A 27,972-nucleotide genomic window follows, 5' to 3' on the forward strand; every position below is an offset into this window, starting at 1 on the left:
ACGCTGCTGAAGAGCGCACTCAAGATCAACTTGCACTAATGGAAGACGATGACATAGATGAATGGTTGGTCATGGATACATCAAGTGAAACCACACCTATTGCTAGTTCTCGTGCAACCTCCGCCGGTACTTCCGATCAAGAATGAAAAAGAGCTAATCCAATGAGGTACGTACCAAGAACTACGAGGGCTTTGATTCCTCTAAATTATTGAGGATACGTAGGCATCTTAATTTTTTACAATATTAAGAGCAAGCCCAATTATTTTTCTAAATAATTATAAAAATAAAGAACTACGTGGGTTTTGATTCCTCTAAGTTGTTGAGGATACGTAGGCATCTTAATGTTTCTTAATATTAAGAGCAAACCCAATTTAAAAATATTTTATAAATTTTTAATTTATTAATCTAACCTAATTTAGTGAGTAAAAATCAAATGAACTTTATAAACTATAATACACTTTATAATATTTAAAAGTTATCAAATAATATTAAGTCATATATAAAATTTTAATATTAAAAGACTAAAAATTTAAATGATATTAATGTCTTTTATAAATTTTAGTCTAAGTAGAAAATCATGTTAATTTTAATTTTGAGATTAATAATTAAAATATTATTTTTAACAAATATATTAGTTTTGGAGAAGTGTTGTACTGTGTATATATAATTATATATATTTATTAACTATTAATCTATTATTGTCTATTAACATATCAAAATGTTAAAGTAGCTTAGTCGGAAAGAACTTAAGTTAATAATTATAAGGTTGCAAGGGTTCAAACCTCACTTCACACAAAATACTTCAATTTATAAAAAATTTATATATTTAAAAAAATATTAAGAATTCCGGGCCTAGCCCGGGATCGGCCCATAAGAGGCCCGGGGACCGGCCCGGACTAGGCCCGGCACGGGACCGGACCTCTAACTATGGGCCGGTCCCGATCTGTGCTAACCGTGGCCCGGGATTTGGCCAGCTCTAACACTCACACCCAATAATTGGTAGTGACATAGCTACTGCTACTACTCTTATAATTTTAGGGAAAAATGTCATAAACAATCCCCTATAAAATTGACAAGCAACAAAAATAAAATAAAGGGGAGTATGGTTCAAGTACAAAGTTGGGGACAATAAAAAAACACCCAACTACCCTGCAAAAAAAAAAAAAAAAAAGCAAAACAGAATAAACTTTTTGCCCTTCACCATCTCCCATCTGTGTTGAAAAAATTAAAAACATTGCAGGGGACCACAACAACACACTATGTCTCCATTATCAACTACAAAGAGGGACCCATATCATTCACACACTTCTTACAACACAAAAAGTGGGGCATCTTGGGGACCACAGCAGCATACGAACAACAAATTGGTTAGAGTAATACAATGTTTCCACTTTACCATCAAAATTTTCAACACTCATAACACATATTACCCAACGAATTTTCCCCAAATGAAACCAAAATCAATTCTTAACTAGTACTAGGTAATAGATTCATACCTCTTTAACAGCTTTTGAAGTTCGTAGTCTCTGTTTAAAGTCAATCCGTGGAGATATTTGGAGAAAATTGTCCAATTGTAGACATGCGAAGGCAGCGGAGTAGAGTGCGGGAAGTGAGAAGGGTTTCCTGGACTAATTTGGGGATTTCCTGGGATTTAATTCATCATTTTATATATATATATATATATATATACACACACACACACACACATTAATAAGTAGGAAATTCCACTTAGGATAAAATGTGAAGAATTAATCCACGTGTGCGGCATGTCAGCATTAACCGGCTGGGTTGGGAGCAAAAGGAGCTAATTGAGTTTTTTTACCGGTTTAGGGGAGTTACTCGGAGCTTTTTTAACTTAGGGGGGCCAATTGCACTATCCGGTTGACTTAGGGGACTGATTTGACACTTTTCCCTATTTAATAAAAAGAGTGACTAGGTCCCGTACACCTTCTCCAAAATCGGACAATATATATGTATATCAATACTCATTGACACTAGAAGTGCAGGAGATTCATTATATAAGAATCTACAATAACTAGATCTAGTAAGGAATTATGACACTCTTTGAAAAATCTTAAAACTTATGTCTTTAAGACGTTCGTCCAGATGACGAAAATCCTAGTAAGGTGCACCAAATAAACATAAAACTAGGGATGCGGAACGACCAAATCTTAATATTTTTGGAAAATGTCAACGATCTGGATAATTTAAAAATTGTCATGAATTTTATAAATATAGGAGAAAATTATAATATTATAGTTGTCGACAACACAATTGCCTATATAATTCTCATTTAAATAAATTGGATCCAAATGAGGTGTCAGAAGCATCATCATTGTTTAATATTTAAAAGAGCAATTAAGGCATAACTTGACTCGCTAAAATAGATTCTCTTTATAACACATACATGTTAACCCTGTTGGTACAAATGAGTGCTTGTACAAAAGAAAAATGAAAATGATGAGGTGGTATAATAGCAAGCTTTTGTAGCACATGGGTTCACGCAGAAACCCTTGGTTGATTTTAATCAAATACAATATCCCATGTAAGATGACATTAAGTTCCGCTACACAATATCATTGGCAGAATAAACTTAGATATGCAGCTAATAAATGTCATGACCACATGATAATGGGTCATTGGACGATATGGTCTTTATATGACCTAGCACATATAATAATTAACTGAGTAATCCTCCTTTTGATGAAGGAATTATGTGTTATTATGAATTCTTTAAACGATTGCGAATGAAGTTATTACCCTCATTTAGAAGGGATAATATGTCCAATAAGTGTTCTTTATTGAGTTGTAAATGAACGTATAATTGCTAAATTTGATATATTTGTAATTCTCAAAAATTGAAAATCTCACAACATGTTTGTTGTTGTAGTACAAAGGTTTTACTTAAGTGAAGCAAATTAACTAATTAACTAAGTATTTTCCTCCTGAAGTAGGAAAATGTAAAAATGAATATGTACGTAAGTGGTAGGGGCCTGGCCAAATGGTATGCTGCATTCACATGAGTGGACATTGAACCCCCAACCTCATGCTTAAGGGACGAGATGCTAAACCACCACACCAACCATGTTGGTTAAACTATATTTGTCTCTACCCTTCATTACTTTACTTTATACTCTTAAATCTTAATATATTGTATTATACATGCAATACACCGATTAGGAGCTAAACTGGTCAACGAGCCTACCAATTACAACAAAACTGTAATTTTTACAAATTTCAACAAAGCCTAAACTAAGTAAAAATATAATTAGAGATATATTTTAAATTAATTTGGTAATGAGATCATTCAAACACAGTGTCGGTCCAAACATTTTAGAGGCCATAAGTGAAATTAAAAAAAAAAGCCCCTATACGAAAATTTTAAATTTAAATTTAATATACTAAAAGTGCATTATTTGAAAGTACATTATTTTATATATATTATCAAATAATGTACCTTTAGTACAAAAATAATGTACTTTTAGGGTGTGTTTGGTAACCCGGAAAATGATTTCCGGAAATCATTTTCCGGGCTTTTGGTGTTTGGCAACATCCGGAAAATGTGGTCAACGGAAAACATTTTCCGTTGACCATGGAAAATGAGCTCATTTTTCTGAAAAATGGCTTCGTGCGATGTTTTTTTTTGTTAAAAAAAATTATTTCTAATTTCTAATAAATATTATTAGTTTATATATTTTTATATTTTAAATAAAATAATAAGAATATATAATTATATATTTCTACTCATTTTCCGGAAAATGAACCAAACACACACAAACAGTTTTTCAGAGTACATCCAAACACCGAAAATGAACTCATTTTCCAGAAAACATTTTTCAGAAGTCATTTTCCTACCTTCTAAATACACCCTTAGTATATTAAAAATGTATCTTATATTCATGGTTCACACAGTTATAGTGACCATGGTTCACACAATAATTTGCCCACACCCCTTTTTGATTGCCTTAAGATAATAATATAGTACGGAGTAGTTGTATTTTTAGCTTGGTTCTATACTCCTATATAATATTAAAAAGAAAATATTTCCTAAGGCTTTGAGAAAAAAACTAAATTATGGACTTATGGAAACCACACAACCTAAGGGGAGTTTGTTAGTCTGTTACGTTCCTCAACCACAAAATGTTAGAAAATAAAGCTCTTCCTCTCATACAAACTGCCATTCACAAGTATTTAAACACATTCCAGGGACTCAAAGTCTCAAACACATTACTCCTCGATAAAAACATCCATCAAAAAATAATCAACCTTCACTAAAAAATGGCAAACAGAATTCATTCTGCACTTCTCATTGCCGCCATTGTTGCCTTAGTTTCTGTGCTTGGCGTCACCGGAGCCGCCGACAAATCCGCCGCCGACAAAGCCGAGAAATTCACCGTCACTGGCACGGTATACTGTGACGTGTGTCGTGCCAAATTCGTCACCAGAGTCTCTGAAAGGATGCCAGGTATTTTTTAAACTTCTTTTTTTTCGTATTAGTAGTTCACTTAATTCTTAAGTGGTAAATTATGGACAAAAATGCATGATCGAGTCTGACTCCAAAATAGGATAGTTACACCTAACCTGGTAGAGTCTTCATGTCACGTCTTCACAAATCCTGTCGGGGGGTGTGACATCTCGGTTGCCTAAATTCTTTATTTTTTTTTTGATTATATTTAGCTGCGAAGGTGAGATTGGAGTGCCACAACATCACGGACGGGAAATTCACGTATGGAGTGGACGGCGAAACCGACGCAAACGGCGTGTACCACATCGAGGCGGACGGCGACCACGAGGATGAATATTGCGGCATCAAGCCGGTGAAGAGCAGCAAAGAGGACTGCAGTGAGATCATAAAGGACGGGTGGGCAAAAGAGTTCACAAGAGTGGCCCTCACAACCAAGAACGGCATGGTTCACAGGACCAGAAATGTTAACCCCATCTTGTACTTGAAGGCCAAGCCTATTGCTGTCTGTGCTGAGGTGTTCAAGGAATTGCATTACGTCCCAGGAGAAGATGTTCACCCTTGAACAACACCGCACACAATGTCCCGCGTATTCTATGATCCCAGTTTTATCAGACTACAAAAAAATAAAAAATGTAATAACCCAAGAAGCTAGCTTGATTTACAATCAATTTAATTGTTCTATAGATTAGGAGAAAAATGTTATACTCATAATACAAAGTATTCTTTGGTTCTCTTTTGTGTTATAACACAAAAAATAGAAATAAAAGAATTTTGTTATAAATTTTATTGTTGGGGTTTTTAAGTACTCCGTATTATTTTGTGATCGGTTATGCCTATTTCCGGCCTGGTTGTAAACTTATGTCAAAACTCATTATCCTCATTCCCATAAATGTAACACAAATAGGAAAAAAAATGTGTCAAAAATATCTCTAGGTGGTTGGGGGTACAAGATCCATTTTATGTAATTTTAAAATCTTAGAGATTTGTGTTTTTTTCACTCTCAGTAATAAGGCAATGGCTTCTCACTTTCAATTTCCAAAATTCTTCAATCCTTTCAATTTCTTTTATTTTTAATTAAATATTAAATTATGTTAAAAATATTTTTTATTAGTTATTAGTAGTGCGGTAAAATGCATAATAACATTTTAAAAAATTTTTACTAAGTATTTATTTATTTATTTCATTATTTAATTTTGTTATTTAAGTAATAATTACAAATTTTTTAAATTTTAAAAACGACTTCAATTTTTTGTTTGTGCGTATTTTTAGTGTTTATTTTTTACTTTTATTATTAATAATACGACAACGTTGGTTTATTAAGAAAACCAATGTCGCATCTTTTATAAATAATAATAATAATAATAATAATAATAATAATATGTCAAAAACAGATGACGGGTCTTTTACAAAAAAATATTAAATGTAATTTAAAAAAATGATTTTTTTTTAAAAGGAAACGAAGTCAGTTTGCTTAGAACGCTTTGTTTCCTTTTAACAAAAATTTAAAAGTTTTCAAAAAAAAACAAAAATTTAAAAGTGCTGCATTTGGTAACATACTTAACAGTTAACACAAATCAGTTTGGTAAGCAGATAATGATTTATTTACTCACGCAGTCACGCGTGTATTCAATATTTCTCATTATATTAAATTCAAATACATCTTAATTTTGTTAATTTTCTTAAAATTATGCAAAAATAAAAGAATATAGAATTTTTCTCATATTGATTATTCTTGAGAAAATCTATTTTCGGCTATGGCCAATTTTATGTTTTTGAAAAGATTTAATTCCATTTTTTGTCCTAGATTTATAGGTGACAATTCAGTTTTAGTCTTTTTATTATAAAATCTTCATTTGGTTCTAGTATTTTTGTGACATAACCATTTTTAGTCTTCTATCAACAAAATCGTTGAAATATTGATAAATTATACAAATTATGTTGAACTGCTACATTTTTTTATGTTTATTTTTTTTTTGAAAACATCAATAATTAAAGACCAAAATATTCTTGTATTTAATGATATTTAAACTGTTTTGTTAAATAAAGAACCAAAAATATGTTGGAAAAATAGCATAAAATGTCAATTTAAGCGGCTATTTTGTGGTACAAATATATGTGGGTCCACTCCCGATTTGGGTCGGGTCAAAGTGGATTCGGGTTCTTCGTAGTTAGACGAATAGATTGATATATTATACGCACAAGACAGATAATGGGTGAATGAGAAATTGGTTCTCAAAGTTGACCCATTTGAGTTGGAAAAATGGTGGGAAAGCTTTAGAACAAGGCTTTGTCCCACATTGGTTTGGGAAGTGGGTTTGCACCACTATTTATACAAGAACCTTTCTTAGGCTTAGTGAATTGTATAGTATAGAGGCTCTCTTTCGCGCGCAGGGGGCTCATTTTGGGAGCTTGCCTCTAGTCCTCGGCTTTGGTTGCACCCGAATCATTGGTCGAATAGTGACCTTTCAAGTTATTATCTGGAATTCTCAGGTAGTGGTCGACCGTTATAGGGGTTACAAGGCTGAGTTTACCTTTCAAGTTATTATCTGGAATTCTCAGGTAGTGGTCGACCGTTATAGGGGTTACAAGGCTGAGTTTATGATCAGATTAAGTACTATGATTGAATGCTATTAATTCCAGCAACTCCTATATAAGTTGATGGTAGAAGCAGTAGATTTACACACAACGAAAAATATACTTTTTCTCTCTCGAAAATATGCTTCTACTCCATTCTTTGCATACTGTGTTCAGGCCATTGTTCTTGTTCGCCGGGTTTCGAAGTTTGGGTGCTCAAACTAGAAATCGAAGCTTGTTTTATCCTAGGAAACCTAGGCTACAACACTCCTAGCACCAAGGGAGGTAGCAAATAAGGTTTTAAGGACAGTGTAGCTAGTAAGTACACGACTCAAGCTTACTTTTGTCCAGAAATTCTTTTCGTATTTTTTGTGCTTGTTATTTTCTGGAAATATTATTTTCGTAATATTATTTCCTAACAAAATAGTCATGCCACAATAATACTAGGACCAAAAGTAAATGTTCTAATAAAAAAGGACAAAAAATATATTGTCACCTATAAATCTAGGACAAAAAATAAAATTAACCCTTTTGAGAATTTCAAAAGTGACCTATTCTAAAGGATCAGCAATTCAAATGGTTTGAAAATCATGGAGAATTAACAAAGTAATTTTTTTTTATTTTTTTATTTTGAAAAAAACAAAGTAATTTAACCCTAAACCTTGTATATAAAAAAGTTGTTCAAAATTTATAAATCTATTATATTTTTTACATTGTATAACATAATTTTTAATAAATAATAATAATAATAATAATAATAATATTATTATTATTAATATTAATATTAATATTATTATTATTATTATTATTATTATTTACCCTCATATATAATTTTTTAGAAAATTAAAATAGTTACTCTTATATACCAATGAAAATATTTTGAGTAACAAATTTGAGTAAGTCTCGTGTAAGACCGATTGAGACGTGTACTATATTTTAGTTAAAATATTTTTATGCACTCATACAAAATTTACATTTTAAATAAAAATAATAATACACATTTCATGGTAAGATGGTCCCACACAAGACTCATCCAACAAATTTTGTTGTGATTTGAACATGAGGAATCGCATTATGGGGGTGTTTGGCAATCAATTGATAGTTGATAGCTTATTGGGTTAGCTGATAACTAATAATTGATTCTGTTAACTGGTTTGACTAGCTGATTGTATTAATTGGATAGTTATAGAAAATTGTTTGGTAAATTAGCTGTTAGCTGATAGCTGATTGTATGTAAAATGACCTATAAGGACATTGTGCTAATTTCTTAATTTTTTTTAGGGGTGTAAACGAGCCGAGTCGAGCTCGAGCATAGGGTGGCTCGTGCTCGAGCTCGTTAAGGAAGGCTCGGCTCGAGTTCGAGCTCGAGCTCGATAGAGCCCAAGAATTGATGCTCGAGCTCGAGCTTGCCAATTTTCGAGCTGCTCGAGTTCGGCTCGAGCTCGATCTTGAGCTCGAGTTCGAGCTTGAATTCGAGCTCGAGATCAGGGTTGAACTTGAGTTTGAGTGCCAAATTTAACCTGTTTGATTTTATATTCATGTTTCAATTAAAAATAAACTATAATTTTATATGTATATATTATATTATATTATATATATATATATATATAAAATATTATATATATATATAAAATATTATATATATTATATATATATATATATATAATATATATGGCTCGCGAGCGGCTCGACGAGCCACGAGCCTAATACATTAGAGCTCGAGCTCGGCTCGATTATTAAATGAGCCGCTCGAGCTCGGCTCGAGCTCGAATTTGACCGAGCTCGAGCCGAGCTTTGACCGAGCGGCTCGCGAGCAGCTCACGAACCGCTCGACTCATTTACACCCCTAATTTTTTTTTTATTACTTTTACAATTTATTTTCTTTAAATACTTTTACAATTTATTTGTATTTATTATTAGTTATTCGTAGTGTGGTAAAATGCATGATTGTAATAACATATTTTAAAGATTTTTACTAAGTATTTATTTATTTCATTATTTAATTTTGTTATTTAAGTAATAATTACATATTTTTAAAAAATTTAAAAACAATACGACTTTAATTTTTTATTAAACCGGCGTCGTATACGACACGCAATTTTTTTTTTATTCTTAGGGAAAAGCATAAAATATACCCTCAAACTTTAGATAAGAAGTCAATTAGGCCCTTAAACTTTTAAAAGTTATAATTAAATCCACAAACATGTTATTTGTTTGTTATTTTAGAGCAATACAACCCATTAACCTGTTGGTGACCTATAATTGCAGGTCAACTAGGGTTTCAACTAACTTCGAAGAACTTTGGACAAACATCCGACCAAATTCTGACAAGTTAGGTGAAATACCAACAATCGATGATCGTTTACGGACCGACCATCGTTGCGTTCTGCTGGAGAAGGCGCCTAACTTGGTCGCCTTCTCCGTCGTTGGAGATTTCAACCAACTATTCGCCATCAGATAAAGCTTTAGAGGCTTTGTGTTGCTATTTCGGAGCTGTTGGAATTCTACAGTTTCAGCTTTAAGGATTGCTGAGAAGGAATTTGAGAAGGAATTTCTGAGTTGTTTGTTCATTTTCCGATGATAACTTTTGGAAGCTTTTATGTGAATTTAGTTTTATAAAGTTCGTTGCTTATATGTATGTGTGTGTATAAATATTAAAAAAAAAAAAAAGGTTTCCGTGACACCCACTAATAAGTGGGCGTCACGGAAAGCCATGATTAAAAGAATAAAAAAAAAAAACTTTTCGTGACACCCATTGCATAGCGGGTGTCGCGGAAAGTCTGTATTAAAAAAAATAAAAAATACTAAGTATGCTTCCGCGGCACCTATATAGGGTGTTGCTGAAAGCCAAGAACTTTTACAATCACTGGCATCCGTTACACCTGTACAGGTGTAGCGAAAAATCTTTTATAGGTGTAGTGATTGTCTTTTTTGTACTGGTGTTAGTATATTTATCTAATAAGTAACATGATAATTAAGGAATTGAATTACACAGATATTAGTATAATAAACTAATAATTATTATGGTAATTAAGCTAATAATTTTCATAATAATAGTATAATTACAATTAAACATGGGTCGTTGGATTATTATAATTAATTATTATTATTTAATAATAATTAGGGATGTGCAAACTTCGGTAAATTTTCGATTAACCGACTGAACCGACAAAGTTTGGTTAACCATTTTTTAATCGAACTTTTTTTGTTCGGTTAATGGTTAAAGGTTTTTAAAAAATTTCATTAACGGTTAATTCGGTTCAAAATTCTGGTTAATCGAAATTTTAAACACACACACACACACACACACAAACATACATACATACATACATACATACATACATACATACATACATACATATATATATATATATATATATATATATATAATATGTAAAATCCCTATAAATTTTTTGTGTTGTTATGGTATTAATTTTGTATATTTTCTTATGAATTTATTATAATATGTATTATTTTAATTGGATTTATTATTATATTAATTTTTTTATGATTTAAAACTTTAGCTTAAAAAGTTAGTTTAATCAACCGATTAACCGAAAAAAACTTCAGTTCGGTTAATTCGGTAATAAAAAGTTTGGTTTGATTAACGGTTAAAGATTTAAAAACTTCGATTAAAACAGTTCGGTTAACCAACACACCTTTGTTAATTAAGCTAATAATTACAATTAATTTATTTAGATATGGATGATGAGGAAAAAAGTAAAGGCGATATGGTGAATAGAAATATACTTAGGTATAAATTAAAATAGAAATATACTTAGGTATAAATTAAAAGTATAACTGCACCGTCTGCACAGATATTAGTATAATTGCAATTGTCTAATAATTATTATGGTAATTAAGCTAAACATAGGTCGCTGGATTTATTTTTATAATAATTATTGACGGTAAATATGGGTTACCGGTATATTTTATTATTAATATCAATGTTTGAGTATAGTGCAGTGCAAATGCTCAATACAATAGAGGATTCTAGTATAGAAATGTTGTGATAAACAAAGTGTCCCCCTCCTCCTCTACAATAGGGCTCCTCTTATACTTGAGGTACGACGATTCTTTGTGATTTGTAACAGTTGTTCAATGATGGTCAACCTTCAATGGTAGTGGAGCTGTTGATAATGATGGTGAGCCTTCAATGATAGTGGAGCTGTTGATAATAACTCCTCTCCTCTTTGTGTAACGGGTGACCGTTTGTTGCTTCGGGTCAGTGCTGATGATTCGAGTCGGGTGGTGATGCCCAATTATCCTGTCAATTACAATTAAATTATTTTATCCTTTTCTTCCCATATTTATTTTAGTAATCAATAATATAATTACATAAATCATATTACATATTGATTTTTAAAGATAATTGCACAAACGAGTAATATATTATTCAATTAATTGAGTGATACTTTTGTACTAATCTTATAATCAAATAAATATACACTTTCAAATATTAGAATTGTTTATAATTTTATCTTTAATTTTATTTATTTGCTCAAAGTCAAGTAAGAATAACATCACAAAACATAATCGATCCAATTTAATTCATCAATTGCACTATATAATATTCGTTGTTATAATTTATAAAATTGTATATCAACCCAAATATTCTTAAGACATTATAACAAATTCATTCAATGCAACGAATGAAAATACTAGTCATAATAATAAGAAATAATGGAAAAGAATCGATAAAGAATAATACTCTTATATCTCTAATACAATTCTACAAATTATTTTACAAAATCTTCAAATAATAATATTGATTAAAATTACACTACGAATACTTTTATAACTTTAATACAATTATACATGAAACATGCATCCTTATTTCTTCAAATTATAATATTGAAATGACAAGTTACAGTATAAATAATTTCCTATTCGTGATACAATTTTACTTATTATTTTATAGAATCATTGATTGAAATTACACTATAAATATTTTCCTAACCTTAATAGGATTGTACATGAAACATGCATCATCATTTCTGCAAATAATAATATCGAAATTGTAATAATTTAGATTAAAAATTACAGTATAAATACTTTCCTATCCGTAATAGGATTCTAGCAGAAATCTCCCGTGCGTCCATTGCTTTTATTAACTTGGGTGTCCACCCATCCACCATGGGTATCGATCTCAGTACGTCCAGTACCGGCCCCAACGACAAGCCTATCTACATACTACATAAAGGAGCTGCATAAAAATTAAATCACACATTACAACCAAGGAATCACAAGCCCATCCACCACGGGTATCGATCTCAGTACGTCCAGTACCCCCGACCAGCCTATCTACATATAGGAGCTGCGCAAAGATTAAATCACACATTACAACCAAGGAATCACAAGCCCATCCACCACGGGTATCGATCTCAATACGTCCAGTACCCCAACGACTAGCCTATCTACATATAGGAGCTGGACAAAGATTAAATCACACATTACAACCAAGGAATCACAAGTTTATTTACGTAGTATTGATATAAACCACATTACATTACAACTCACAGTTAAGAAGAGTAATGGCCCCGTGAATTTGCGGGTTTTGTGTGTGGCGACCAGGAAGCGCAAGAGATAGCCGCACCAGTTTTGATGATCTCGCGAAACATGTGCACTATCCGTTGGTTAGCATACCCATTCGAAACACTTGCAATTAGGGTGCTAACAACAATAACACTCTTGCAATTAGGGTGCTAACAACAATAACACTGAAATGTCGTTTAAACCACATCTCCCCATCCCTAAGCTTTAACAGTTGCGTGCCCAAGGCCTTGACCGTGATTTTCCCTGTACGTTGGTTGACCTTCTCCCTCCATGCGTGTAGTTCGGGGCTAACTACCTGGCTATCGCATTCTGTAATTGGCACCATTCCATTGGGTAGTCCCAATACACCTGCCACGTCCTCCTTTGTGATGTTGATGAAGCTACCATTGCACAGTTTGAGTGTCATTACAAATGTGTCAAAGTTGGTCACCAACCGATGCCCCAAGCGTAGCAGTATTTCAATGACCTGCTTGAAAGGAAAACGATCATAAAAGGAAATAAGTCATTCAAGAATACTATAATTGATGCCAAATAAATTCTCATCTCACCCTCCTTGTCTGCAAGGAGTGAGCTGGAAATGGTGGGAGAAGAAAAATGCTTTCTTTTTTTGGGTGGAGGAAGCATAAATAATTTTGCAAGAAACCAGCCATTATGAGCAATTGGTTTATAGTGAGAACCTTAACCAACGATGGTTGACAAAATGGCAACCATGACTAAAAAATAATTTTCCATTTATGTCAAAATTTTAAACCAATTTCTAACCAAGGGTGGAAGGGAACCCATGAAACCACCTAGAATGCTACATCACCAAATAACGATTATGATTTTTCCAAAACCTCAAAGTGATACTTGGTCAGGATGACCATTAAATCCTAACCACTTTTAATTAGGTAGCCCAAAAACACGAAAATTCCACTAAATCACCTACACGACTTCCATCCCCTAGTAATGCAATTTTACCAGCTACTAAAATTTGCAATAGAGGTAGAGAAACACTGGCAAACAAGAGCTATGATCAACGCATAAATTACCTAATATAAATACTGAAGTTTAATGTTATAGAACATATATACTTAAGCTTGGATAAGATTCATGTGTAGTTTAGCAACTACTGAAATTTGTGATAGTTAGACAACAAGGGCAAACAAGACCTACAATCAACCGATAAATAATGATCTAAACACAGCCAACATACCAATATTACTTTTCCTATACCACACATCCCCATGAACTGAAAGCGCTGACGATGTGTTCCAGATCAGAATACTCCGTGGAGTGGGATGAATAAAGAGATGTGTTTCAGATCAAACTAATTAAGAATGTGGCGCTGAAGAGGAAGGGTGTGTTATGAATATATACTAGGTTACTGAATACTGATATCAACTATCAATCATTATTGTCCACACAGCTGGACCATAACTGTGTGGACCATAAATAAAAAGTACATTTTTAATATACTAAAAGTATATTATTTTTGTACATAAAAGTATATTATTTAAGTACTGAAAATACATTATTTTATGTATATTATGAAATAATGTACCTTCAGTATAAAAATAATGTATTTTTAGTATAATAAAAATGTACATTATATTCATGGTCCACAAAATAATTTGTCATCAACCATCAAGTAGGCTGAGTCAGGCCGTAGTATTGTCTTAGCCTACTTTTTTAAAATGTTGATCCGACCTAATCCAATTGTTATACCATAGATCAAGAGTTGTTATACCATAGACTAGTGTTCACCTTGCAAGGTGGATTATGGTCTTAAGCTGTGCATTTTTTTTTTTGAAAATAAAGGAGGAGAAAATCCAAGATTAGTAGCTGATCCTCACTGTATTCAAGCTGCCCGCCATCAACCCAAGCTCATCATCATGTAAAAGCTGTGTATTTTTATTATTGGAATTGTGAACTTTTATAATATAAATTGTGTTTCTAAGCCAAAACACATAAATTGTGTATGTTAACATTGTGTGTTCGTTATAAATAAATTGTGAATTTTAAAGGGTAAATTGTGAACATTCAAAACTCAGCTCGGCACACAAAGTACATTATCACGCAAAAGGAAAGCCTCTAAACTATACAATTCAATAAATCTTAGAAAGGGTCTTGTATAAATAGTGATGCAAACCCACTTACCAAACCAATGCGGGACAAAAGCTTACTTTTAAGTTTTTCTTCCATTTTCTAACTCAAATGGGTCAACTTGAGAATCAATATAATTTCTCATTTACCCATTATCCGTTTTGTATGTACAATATATCAATGTCTTTGTCTAACTACGATAAACCCGAATTCACTTTGCCCCAATCCAAATTGAAAGTGGATCCACATATATTTTTACCACAAAATAGCCAATTAAGAATGCCATGCTATTTTTTCCAACACTTCTCCCAAAAAACTTAGCCGACCTGGTACGCAAGAGACAGAGAGAATGCAAGTAGGAGATTCCTGGTACGTCTTCTTCTTCCTTCATTCCTGGTATGCGCCAAGCTTCTCCAAACTCCAAAGTATAACCCACAGCACAACAGATGTTAGATTCTTCCTTCTTAATCCTTGGCAGCATAAGATACAGGCACAGACATCGGGAAGCGCGGACGAGGGTAACGCCAGCTGCGTAGAGGAAACAGGTAAGCATATGACTTCTTTTAATTTCGATGATTCTCATTGATCTCTCGCTGCATTTGCATGCTAATTTTTTGTTTAATAATAACTTTGAACCCCCGATTTCTTGTGTAGCACAGAACCAAAAATCCAGAGTGCATGACAGTGTGGTTTTCATCTTTTTAATTTTGCAGTGTATGTGAAAACATAATTTTAGAAAAAAAAATGTATGTTATAGGACAACATTAGACAAAAAGTAAAAGAAAAATAATGTGTACTTTCCGCGCCAAGAGTATGTAAAGAATAAAAATGGTTACATACATAGCTTATTTTCTTATTCTCATTGCTTATTTTCTTGAGTATTGTAATATGCATTCCCTTGTATAGGGCAGTTGCACAGGCTATTGAAACAAACGTTCTTCGATTGCTATTGATATGCCAATGGATGTCAATTCAATTGTGATCTACCTAGCTATTGTTCTTGCTGGCTATGCACTGGTGTCAATTGCTGATAGTTTTGCATCCAATGAAATATCGACAAGGCTCATATTATCAAAAGCAAAAGTAATTTTTACTCGGGTCTATCTCATATATTCTTGAGTTTTGAAAATATATAATTAGTGTATAGTGTTTTATTTCAATTGTCATCACTTTTTGAAAAATGTGCTGAACAATTACTACTCTTAACCGGTAAACAAGTTATGCACTTGGGACAACAAGTATTACTCCTCTTCCAACCGCATATATATACACATTGGACATTGGTCTATTCGCGCAAAGTGCTGTGAAAACTAGCTTAGTTTAAAAAAATAACTATATAGAATGTATGTGGTGGTTAATTATATAACCCCCATATATACGTAAAATTTTAAAAAGTAAAAAAATTACATTAAGGTATATACTACGCTTAATTATATAACCATTGTATATACTTAAAATAACAAAAAATAAAACATTAATGTATATACGACGGTTAATAGTATAACTGCCGTATATACATCAATTTAAAAAAATAAAAAATTACATTAGGGTATATACGACAGTTAATTATATATAACCGCCGTATATATGTAAAATTTAAAAAAAAATTACATTAATGTATATACAACGGTTAATTATATAATCGCTGTATATACTTAAAATAACAACAACAAAAATTACATTAAGGTATATATGTCGGTTAATAATATAACCGCCGTATACGTCAATTTTTTTCAAAATTAAGTTATATACGACGGTTATTTAAAAGACTACCGTCTATTAAGTGAGGTAATATATATTAGAGGGGCGGTTAAAACCGTCATCTATTAAGTGACATAGTATACCATTTCTATAGTAGTGATTACAATTTACAAAGAATATGGCAGACATGCAAAACTATGCATGTGACCTTTCAACAGGGCCCCCAAATTTTGGGGGCCCCATATTAAAAAAATAAAATTATGTATATATATAGTGTATATAAGCGCCCAGACGCAAGCAGCCAAATCACATAAACATTAGGCAACTTTTTTCCTTTCTTTGCACGCAATTTATGTATTTATATATACAGTATATAAACAGTATTAGGCAACTAATTAACCCTTTTCTAGTTTCCTTCTGCGACATTACTTTCATTAGGCAATCTTTTTCCTTCCATGTATTTATGTATACAGTATATAAATATTAGGTTATTAGCTTGATTCTATTAACATTAACCATTAGTCATTATTGAAATTGTTGCTTAATGCTTATTTACACAAATCTCGCAATTCGATAGGATTGAACAATTCTTCTTGATCGTACAAAATCACAAATTTTCAAGTTATTCAATTCTCTTAACAGGTAATTAAAATTACTAAATATTTCACAATTCTTGTTTATTGTTTTATTTACATGACTTAATAATTCTGATTTTAGAATAATATATTCAAGAATTTGCTTCTTGATTAATTATGTATTCATAGAGTTTCTAAATAAATTTTTATTTTTTCTTTAGGGTTTTATAATTATGTCTTCTAGAAAATAATATTTATCTGGGTTTGAAAAGTGTAAAAAGAAAAGAAGAATTATTGAGAAACTCAATCTAAAAAGGGAGTTCTTGAAAAATTCATTACAAAAGAAACTCAAATAGATGTGCAAAAAGATGATGCTAAGGAAAAATTATTAGAAGATTAAGATGATTGTGAGATTGGAAAAAATTTAAATGATAGTGTGCACAACGATGATAGGTATCATTGTGACAATGAAATAATAAGAATCTTGATAGTTGTTTAGATGATGTTGGTCACAACGATAAACCAAATGATTCGCTTTTATTTGACATATATGATCCAAAAATTGGGATGCCCTTAATTTTAGATTAATAGATATTCTTGTGAAAGATGATCTTAAAAGAGATTTATCAATAAATAAAGGTCTTAAAAGATAAATTCTTTAGAAAATTTTCCCTAGCATTTTACACAAGATATTTGATATTTGCCAAATGGAGAGAAGTGTGATCGAGATTGACTTGTATATTCAAAAGAACTTGACACAATATTGCGTCTAAAAGTGCAAGGCGCATCACACTTTTTAAATGAAATTTTAGATTCGATGTATTTTTTATATAATACTAGTATTTTCGCCCGTGCGACACAATATTTTAAATTTTAGAACTTGACACAATATTTTAAATTTTTGACACAATTTTTTGAACAATTATAATTTATATATACAAATTATTTGAAAAACAAGCCTAATTTAAGATATTGCACAGGACCCATTTTTTATTGGGACGCCCTGCCTTTCAAATGCACTTATATATAGTCTTCTATTCTGTAAAACTTATGTGTAATCTCCTCATCAGAGGCATTGCGCGCTTCCTCTACATGGAACAACTACATTACAAATTTGTTGTTTTTCAGGAATCTATCTCATCACTTTCTCTCAAGATCTACTCTAACTAAATATTATATTGAGACAGATATCCTGTGGGTAAAGTATTGTGACGAATCCACCCATTGAATGATCAAATCCATATTCATCTTCAGCTCGATTTATATGTCTTAAAACGATGGGTTCATAAAGTATGATATCAGAATGACAATGCAAAGCGCTCCTTTTCATAATTGCCAATGTAAACATATACAGTGAAGTGCCCCTTGTTGGGAACTTCATTAAACCTGTTGGTTCATGAAGATGACCTTCTAAATTGGCCTTGCTTAGCATGGGAGAAAGACTGAAATGACATACTTTTTGCAATAAAAACAAATGTTTTAAAAAGGTGACAAAAAAAGGAATAACGAGTTTGAGACATGTGTATTAGTGTATGGCGTCAGAAACGTATGTCCCAAACTCGTACGACTTTATTTTTTTTTTTTTCAAAATATAGATGTCAAACACAAGTCCGACTTGCGTATCATATGCATATCAGACTTGCGTCTGATCTAAAAAAAATTGGTCTCTTTTTGGTCGCCTTCTCGGGCGAAGGAGAAGGTGACCAAAACGCAACCAATTAATTTTTTTTTTTAGATCAGACGCAAGTCAGATTTGCATTTGACCTTTGTATTTGGAAAAAAATTAAATAAAGTCATACAAGTTTGTGACATGCATTTATGACCACACATGTCCAAACTCGTTTTTCCTCTTTTTGTCACCTTTTTAAAACATTCATATTTTTGTCAATAATTACAAAAAGTATGCCATTTCAGTCTTTCACCCATTAGCATGAAGGGTGCAGATGGAACCAATAGCCATGCTAAAATGCTTAGAAGTACAGATTAATGTTGATGAAAGAAGCTTTGGAGACAAAAGTAAGAATTGAGATGTTTCTAAGGTTTGTGACAAGGAACTTGAATTGGGTGAAGACTTTCTCAACTCTATGTGTATGTATATAGAGAGAAATGTGTAGATGAATGGGAGATGTTTTGGAATGTGAGTTGGTTAATAGAAATCTGAATTAGAAATGGGACATTTGGTAAATGGCGCGCGGTTAGCTGATTGGGTTAAAAGGTATGATTAATTGATAATATTGACTGATTGTAGAAAGTTGTTTGATAGATTAGCTGATAGTTGTTTGGTATAATTCTTTTACTCAAAAAGCTAATTGAAAAGGCTACTTGAGTAGGCTTTTGAATTTTAGTATTTTGAAATTACAAAAAGCTTATTAACCAAACAAGTAAACAACTAATAGTGGTCAAATAAGTCAAAATTGGCTCACTGATTATTTACCAAACAAGGCCTTTGTCTTTTAAGAGTTTGTAGCAACAAAGATAATATCCCTTCCTGCCTTTGAAACATCTATCAATCCCCACTAGACATAGTTCAAATGCATGACAGCTGCTTAGGAATGGCATCGAGTAAGGTACTGGCTAGTTTAATTATTCTTGAATCTGAAGCCGAATGGATTTGTATAGAACTAACCAAACCTATTATATATATTCCTAATATTTTGGTGTTCATATAAGATAAGATAAGAAGGACATTGATCTTTTCCCAAAGAATTCATCCAAACTAAGCTTGGTTACAATTGGACAAAGACAAGCATCAGTGATACTTTCCATGCAATCAACAAGGCCTCAAACCTAGTGCTTGTATATGAGACAAGAAAAGTAGGTGTAACTGATACCTTCCACATACATGTGCCAAAATTGATCATTTCCATGATTTTTAAATAACCCATAGCTAAATGGTCTTATATATACTACTGTTTTTTGGGTGTAATTAAGAGTTATCATCTTCGAACACAGTGACTAATCCTTTTTAAGGTTGGGATAACTGGTATTGAGATTTAAAACTGCTCCATATTCAAAGTCAATGATCGATACTTTGACGTTTGGTTAAGGATGATGAGTTCCTTTCACTCAATCACTCCCCTCAGGTTCTTATATATACTACTCTGTGTCACATAGTTGTCTTCTTCCCCATTATAGACAAATCACTTCCATACGCATTTTGATCATTGAGGTTTGTTGAACAGTGAACAACCTAGTGAACTCAACTCGTATTTGTATATATTTCTAATGATATGTACAAGGAAGAGTACAGCTATTTATACAAGTAAAGAGCAAACTCTATCCATAGGTTTCAAACATTCAAACCCATGCCAGTCACAAATTTCATTCATTTTCTTCTCTCCCTTTCCTAATTTACACCATGATAAGTTCCAAGAAACTAATCAAGATGGCAAAGAAATGGCAGAAGTTTGCTGCCACTCAAAGGAAGAAGATTTCTTTTGAAAGGCTTAACAATGAAGCTAATAGCTGCAGCAAATCCCCTGCAGTTATCAAAGACAATTTCGTAATATACACTGTTGACCAAAAGCGGTTTGTTGTTCCCCTGGCTTATCTCGACAACGAAATTATTATGCAACTCTTAGAAATGTCTGAAGAAGAGTTTGGACTTCCGAGTGATGGACCTATTATAGTACCATGCGATGCATTACTTTTGGACTACATCATATCACTACTCAGCCGCGGTGTTGGCAGACAAATTCAGAATGCTTTGAGCGTCTCAGTTGCTTCATACCGGAGCACCTCAAGGGAGAAATCAGGAAGTGCATGCTAGTTTACTGACATTACACAATATTTTTAGCGTACGTCGAATTCAACTGTAAATACAGATGAATATTAATGAAAAGATAAGTTGTTCTGTATAAACTCCATAGAACTTCAACATTTCAGGTTCTGTAAAATGGCAGTTTGGTATCAATGTCCAATAGACTTAATAAAAAAAATGCGAAGAGAGTTAAATAAGAAACTTTATAGGAAAAGTCAATTAAACCTCTAAACTTATAGTTACAGCTTTGCATTAGAAAGGCAAATACTTTTTTAGCATGTAGTCTATGAAAGACATAAAATAATGAGTTTTCCCTTATCTAGTTTACATCAGCTTCAACTTTCAATTATGGAATACTTCTGTGCATATTAAGACAAAATTAAAACATCAAAAAATACAAGTCAAATGGTAGTTGTGGTGGTCTTAAGAATTCTAGTTTAACTCATATGGTATATTCATGCAAACAAGGTTGAATAAGATGCATGACAATTGGAAAGAATTTCTATTTTCTAATGTTTTCACAGTCACTGCAATGAAAGCAGATAAAAATCTATGCAAAAAAAGCTGTACAGGGAAACTCTACTAAGCAATTAAAAAAAAAAAACACTAAACTAAGCTGTCTGTAGACACTCAAAATCTTCTTGAACTAGAGATGATGTCAAGGAAGGTATCCTCCGGACAAGGTATTGTGAGTCCACCCATTGGATGATCAAATCGGAATTCCTCCTCAGCTTGACTAAGCAAGTCTTGGAATGAAGGATCTTTCAAGTATGACATTGGAATAACAAAACGCTTCTTTCCACACTCGCCAACATAAACTGCAATGTGCCCATTTAGAACCTCACTTTTTCTGTTTGTTCTTGAAGAAGATATTCTGAGGCCTTGCTTAGAACAAAGAATGTTTGCCATACTAATTGCCATTCTCAAATGCTTCTCTTGAAATTAGAGGTATTGTTACTTGAAGAAGATATATAAAAGATTTGTGAAGGCAGACAATAAGGTTTATGTGGACGAATGAAGTTGTTGAGTGGGGTGAATACAAACACATGTGTTTATATAGATCCTTATTAGGAAGATGAATTATTGAGTGGCCAAGAGAAAATTGGAGTTGGAAGGCAGCCAGCTAGCTAGACAATAGACATTGCCACACAGTTCTGTCTTTCAAAAATCATAAAGAATGAGGTCATTATTCTCCACATGTATGTTTCAATGAAGTTGAACAGATGGAGATGGCTTAACCACTTGTGTCAATACATGAAAGCCTTTCAAATTAAGGGTGTGTTTGGAAACCCGGAAAATGATTTCCGGAAATCATTTTCCGGGTGTTCAGTGTTTGACAAGGCTTGGAAAACCCAGTCAACCGAAAATGATTTCCGTTGACCGGGGAAAATCACCTCCATTTGGCGGAAAATGACTTCCGCCAAAAAAAAGCGGAAGTCATTTTCCGCCCAGAAAATGACAAACAACAACGAACACCGGCTTTGGTTTCTAGCGGAAACCTTATGGTTTCCGCCGGAAACCCAATTCCTGCTCGGATTTCCCGCCAGAAACCAAAGCAGATCGAAACCAGATCTGGTCTGATTTTCGCCGGCGAAAACCAGACTAGATCTGGTTTCGATCTACATCTTTCATCTGCTCTGGTTTCCGTCGACGGAAACGGAAACCAGAGGGTGATGTTTGTTTGTTTTTTTTTTCTTTTTTTTTTGTTTTTTTTTTTGGTTTTAGTTATTTATTTATAATTATTATTTTCTATAATATTATTTTAAATAATATTATAAATATTTTAATATTTTAAATAAAATAATTAAAATATATAATTATACAATTCCAATCATTTTCCAAAAAATGAACCAAACACACAAATACAGTTTTCTAAAATGCAACTAAACACTGGAAACATTTGTCAGAAGTCATTTTCCTGCTTTCGAAACACACCCTAAATGGGAGATGAGATGAGGATAGAGAGCTGCTTTCGAAACACACCCTGAATGGGAGATGAGATGAGGATAGAGAGCAGTAAGTTAATGGTATTCGCCTACAAAATAGCTAAATCAATTTGATTGAATCAACGAAATGAGGTTGAAGCTAATAGGCCCCTTGTAACTAGGCAGGCACATGACATTGCCTATTGTTTCATTTCGGTAGAGCTACGGAGTGGACTATGCGCCAAAACTGAGGATAACAGCAAAAACAATTCCGTTGCCGGGAATCGAACCCGGGTCTCTCGGGTGAGAGCCGAGTATCCTAACCAACTAGACTACAACGGATTCATGTTCCCTGTTTCGTGTGTCCTTTACAAACCCAATTTCCTTATATGTTCCTTGTTTCGTGTGTCCTTGACAAAGCCAAATTTCCTTGCATATTCCTACTGTTGCATTTAAATTAGCATTCAGTTATTTCAGTACGAGTGGGTAAATACTTAGATGCAGGGTAGGTTTTGAACATGTTTAACATGACCCCTAATTTTTGGGGTCCCATATTAAAAAAAATATATGTATATGGAGTTTACGGAATTTCAACCTAAGTGCATGGAGATTGAGCCAATTTATAATAAGGTGAAATTGAGCTCAATAATAATTAACACAATCATATAAGGTATATAAAATGATATTGTATGGTTAATACTAATGTCGACTAATATAACAAATTTCATTTATAAATTCGGCCCCCCAATTCATATTTCCTGGCTCCGTCCCTGTTTGTAGTGTTGTGTATTCAAGTGCACTTAAATACAACACACCAACGACAACGGTTAAATAAAATCGTTGTCTAAATATTAAAAAAAAAAAAAAGGTGCTCAAAGACAACGGTTTTTTTTAATATACCGTTGTCTTTGAAGTGTTGTCTATTCAAGTGTGCTTAAAGACAACAGACAAATGACAACGGTTAAATAAAACCATTGTCTTTTTTAAAAAATAAATGCGCAAAGACAACGGTTAAAACCGTTGCCTTTGTTGTGTTGTGTATTCAAGTGCACTTAAAGACAACACACCAACAACGGTTATATAAAACCGTTGTCAAAATAAAAAAACATAATGCACATAGACAACGATTTTAAAAAACTGTTGTCTTTGAAGTGTTGTGTATTAAAATGCGCTTAATAACAACACACGAACGACAACGGCTAAATAAAATCGTTGTCTTTGAAAAAAAATAAACACGCAAAGACAACAGTTTTTAAAAATCGTTGTCTTTGTAGTGTTGTGTATTCAAGTGCACTTAAAGACAATACAACAACGACAACGGTTACATAAAATCGTTGTATAAATATAAAAAAAATGGGTGCACAAAGACAACGGTTTTAATAAATTGTTGTCTTTGGAGTGTGCTTAAAGACAACACACAAACGACAACGGTTAAATAAAACCGTTGTCGTTTTAAAAAGAACAATGCGCAAAGACAACAATTTTAAAAAATCATTGTCTTTGTAGTGTTGTGCATTCAAGTGCACCTAAAGACAACACACCAACGACAACGGTTACATAAAACCGTTGTCTTTTATTTAACAAAAATGCACATAGACAACGAAAAAACCGTTGTCTTTGCGGTGTTGTCTTTTGACAAAATGCACAAAGACAACACACTAAAAACAACGGTTCAGTAAAAACCGTTGTCTTTAATAAAAAATATTGCGTACAAGACAACGATTTTGTCTAAATTAAAACTGTTGTCTTTTACACAAAAGACAACACTTTTGTCAAAAACTGTTATCTTTTTAGTGTTGTCTATGTACAATTTTCCTCTAGTGTAATAATATCAACGAAAAAATGGTCTAAGAAAATGAATGGTGTGCGAGAAAGGTTGAATTAAAAGATGATGATGTCCACTTTGCATCAATTTTACGTCAAACTAAGCATACAATGATGTTCTAACTATGTGTTGAGCACTTGACAAAACTAAAACTAAGGGTGTGTTTGGTTGGTGAGTTTAGGTATAAGGAATAGATATCAAAGTAATTGTTATTGTTTGGTTGATAAGTTTTTAGAATACTACTATGGGTTTAGAATACCCCATTAATTGGAAAATTCATACCCTAATGAAATAAGGGTTTCATTTCCATTCTTCCTTTCTTCCCCAACTATTAATAATCATTTTCATTCCACCATACTACCAAACATGCAAAATATTTTCACCAAAACCCATTACCAATTCAAAGTATTTGATACTCATACCGATTCCGATTCCCATGTGCGAACCAAACACACCCTAAGTACATTAAAAAACTTAATAGAAGAGTACAACTTAGATTATTTGTTATCTCATCTTCCTTGAAAGTAAGTTTCAAACTTCCAACCACCCAGATGCGCAACACTTTAGACACATGTTTCTCCCATTTCTCCACTTGTAGAACTTTGAAATTTATGTGTCCAAAAAATATTGTAAAGAAACGCGAGTGGGACTTGCGTATGGCGAGAAACGCAAGTCCCACTTGCGTATGAAATCATTGGAGATCGTCGGACTCTGGCGAGGTTATCCGCATGTGGGATATGCGTTTCTCGTATAATACGAGAAACGCAAGTCCCACATGCGTATGGGACTGACTTGGCAAAATACTTCAGACACATTTGGGACATGCATTTGAAGTATAAAATACATCAGACGCATTTGGGAAATGCGTGTGATGTTGACAGTTCGAAAAAAAAAATCCCGAACAAGTTTGGGACATGCGTTTCTGACGCCATACGCATGTCCCAAACTCGTTTTTTTCCTTTTTTTGTCATCTTTTTCAAACATTCCTATTTTTGTCAATGATTGCAAAAAGTATGCCATTTCAGTCTTTTACCCGGAATGACATGGTCAATGGAACCATAACATTGCTTGCCATTATTGAGGATAGCAGTAGTTCTGTTGGAAATCTTAGCAGCCAAGCGGAACTAGAGAAGTTTAGGGAGCAGAAATTGTGTTTTCATTGTAGGGAAAAAATGGCAATATGGACATAAATGCAAGGGCAAGACTCTTCATGCCATTTTCTATTTCTGATTCTTACAACTTGGATTTCAGCTCAGTTACTAATTAAGGATTTGGTTAGAGAATTCAACAACTTGAAATTCACATTTGATGGTAATAGAAAGGTGATAGTCAACTCCAGAGTAAAAAGGAAAGAACATTAGGATTTTACCTTATACACAAAAAAATAAAAATAAAAAATTGAAGGGTTGGACAAACACTACATGCAGCATGAATGGATTGAGGAAGAAAGCAGAAAAGACTCGATAATGTTTTCCATAAAGTCATTGATTATCTTTTAATCATATAAGTTACCTTGGTGATTTTAATAAGCTAATTAACCATGTACAGAGCTACACAGACATTTAGAGTCTGCATACATACTGTATGAAGCAAATATAGACATTTAGTTCACAATAAGCCTCTGTATAATCAGTGAAATTTACATTTTCTAAGCTAATAAAGAGACAACTGAAAATTGGGGAAAACTGTACAAAAATACATCCTATGCAAAAAATTTCTTTGACTAAACTAAGCTGTCTGTAGTCACTCAAAATCTTCTTGAACTAGAGATAATGTCAAGGAAAGTATCCTCCAGACAAGGTATTGTGAGTCCACCCACTGAATGGTCAAACCCGAATTCCTCCTCAGTTTGACTAAGCAAGTAGTCCTGGAATGAAGGGTCAGTATGACATTGAAATAACAAGATGCTTCTTTTTGCACTCGTCAACATAAACTGCAATATATGTGCCCCTTTGGAACTTCACTTTCTCTGTTTGTTCTCGAAGAAGATCTTCTGAGGCCTTGCTTAACACGAAGAATGTTTGCCATACTAATTGCCATTCTCAAATGTTTGTCTTGAAATTAGAGGCACTGTTACTTGAAGAAGATATATAAAAGATTTGTGAAGGCAGACAATAAGGTTTATGTCGAGGAAGTTCTTGAGTGGGGTGAATACCAACTCTAATGTGTTTATATAGATCATTAGGGAGGTGGATTATTGAGTGGCCAAGTGAAATTTGGATTGGAGGGCAGCCAGCTAGCTAGTTAAAAGACATTACCACATAGTTTTGTCTTTCAAAAATCATTAAGAATGAGGTCATCATTTTCCACATGGTTCAATGAAATTGAACAGATGGGGATAGCTTAACCACTTGTGTCAATACATGAAAGCCTTTCAAATGGGAGATGAGGATAGAGAGCAGTAAGTTAATGGTATCCACCTATAAAATAGCTTAATCAATTTGTTTGAATGAATGAGATGATTGGGAAACAAAACCATGTGATTCCTTAGTTCTATGTCTCAGTATATGGCAACACTCCAGATTCCATATATTTCTGATTGAACATAATAGGCCCCCTTCAACTAGGCAACACATGGTTTTGCCTATTTCCTCTGGAGCTTAATGTTGTCTTAGCCTTAGCACTTTAAATAGAACACTTGCATACACATTTCTATCATCAAACACTTCAATTCACTCTACCCAATTTCCATGGTTTCTACTGATCTTCTTCTCTTCCATTCAATCTCCCTCTATTTTCTAAGTTAACATCATGATCAGTTCAAAGAAGCTTATCAAGCTGGCCAAAAAATGGCAGAAATTTGCTGCCGTCCGAAGAAAGAGGATTTCATTTCCAAGTCTAAATGATGACACAGATTGCTGCAGTACTTCTTCTGCAGTAAACAAGGGTCACTTTGTTGTCTACACAGCTGATCAAAAGCGGTTTGTCGTCCCTTTATCTTATCTCGAGAATGAGATTATTAGGCAACTCTTGAACATGTCAGAAGAAGAATTTGGACTTCCAAGCGATGGGCCTATTACACTGCCATGTGATGCAGCATTCATGAACTACATCATTTCACTTCTTAGCCGAGGGTTATCCAAAGAACTTGAGAATGCATTGCTCATCTCATTCACTTCATCTCGATGTTCAATAGCTTCGTTGCATCAAGCAGGGTGGAGAAATCTGGAATTGCTAGTTTGCTGATATAAATTTCAGTAATTTTTTTTGTAAATGAGGAACTTGTCAGCTGTAGCTCAACACATCATGTGAAATATACAGAAATACAAAACTTGATAATATACAACATTTTCGGTAATCTTCTTAGAAAATTGAATTTTTTCATTGCTGTCAACTATAATTTGTTGCAGTATACATTATAAGTATAGTTCTTTACATTTATCTTTTATAAGTGCTTATTTGTATTAATTCTATTCTTATGATATTCAACACTATGTGCATAAAACTGCGAAGATGAATATCTTAGTCTTAGGCATCAATGCTCTTGGCCAAACCATATGACTTGT

The 27,972-nt window shown here is 33.0% G+C and overlaps 3 protein-coding genes and 1 non-coding gene across 4 annotated transcripts; 3 read left to right on the top strand and 1 right to left on the bottom strand.

Moving 5' to 3' along the window:
• The first annotated feature begins 4,236 nt into the window (after positions 1-4,236).
• Positions 4,237-5,249, top strand: LOC116028403 (olee1-like protein). Its single transcript, XM_031270120.1, has 2 exons — positions 4,237-4,465; positions 4,678-5,249. Exons 1-2 carry the CDS (start codon positions 4,279-4,281, stop codon positions 5,025-5,027), a joined length of 537 nt encoding a protein of 178 aa, XP_031125980.1. The 5' UTR covers positions 4,237-4,278; the 3' UTR covers positions 5,028-5,249.
• Positions 5,250-20,341: 15,092 nt separating this feature from the next.
• Positions 20,342-20,725, top strand: LOC116029855 (auxin-responsive protein SAUR68-like). Its single transcript, XM_031271894.1, has one exon. It carries the CDS (start codon positions 20,342-20,344, stop codon positions 20,723-20,725), a length of 384 nt encoding a protein of 127 aa, XP_031127754.1.
• A 2,185-nt stretch (positions 20,726-22,910) lies between these two features.
• Positions 22,911-22,983, bottom strand: TRNAE-CUC. The gene has a single exon. It is a non-coding gene; the product is annotated as a tRNA-Glu (tRNA).
• Positions 22,984-27,142: 4,159 nt separating this feature from the next.
• LOC116028405 (auxin-responsive protein SAUR68-like) lies at positions 27,143-27,777 on the top strand. Its single transcript, XM_031270122.1, has one exon. It carries the CDS (start codon positions 27,218-27,220, stop codon positions 27,650-27,652), a length of 435 nt encoding a protein of 144 aa, XP_031125982.1. The 5' UTR covers positions 27,143-27,217; the 3' UTR covers positions 27,653-27,777.
• Positions 27,778-27,972: the final 195 nt, after the last annotated feature.

The sequence above is a fragment of the Ipomoea triloba genome, chromosome 9 (genome assembly GCF_003576645.1).
Source record: "Ipomoea triloba cultivar NCNSP0323 chromosome 9, ASM357664v1".
Classification (NCBI taxonomy): domain Eukaryota; kingdom Viridiplantae; phylum Streptophyta; class Magnoliopsida; order Solanales; family Convolvulaceae; genus Ipomoea; species Ipomoea triloba.

What these genes read in the sequence shown, in the direction of transcription:
- LOC116028403 (XM_031270120.1), top strand. Translation starts at nt 4,279, where the DNA reads ATGGCAAACAGAATTCATTCTGCACTTCTCATTGCCGCCATTGTTGCC. An exon ending in AGTCTCTGAAAGGATGCCAG is followed by an intron (nt 4,466 to 4,677) that starts GTATTTTTTAAA and finishes GATTATATTTAG; the next exon opens with CTGCGAAGGTGAGATTGGAG.
- LOC116029855 (XM_031271894.1), top strand. Translation starts at nt 20,342, where the DNA reads ATGGCAAAGAAATGGCAGAAGTTTGCTGCCACTCAAAGGAAGAAGATT.
- LOC116028405 (XM_031270122.1), top strand. Translation starts at nt 27,218, where the DNA reads ATGATCAGTTCAAAGAAGCTTATCAAGCTGGCCAAAAAATGGCAGAAA.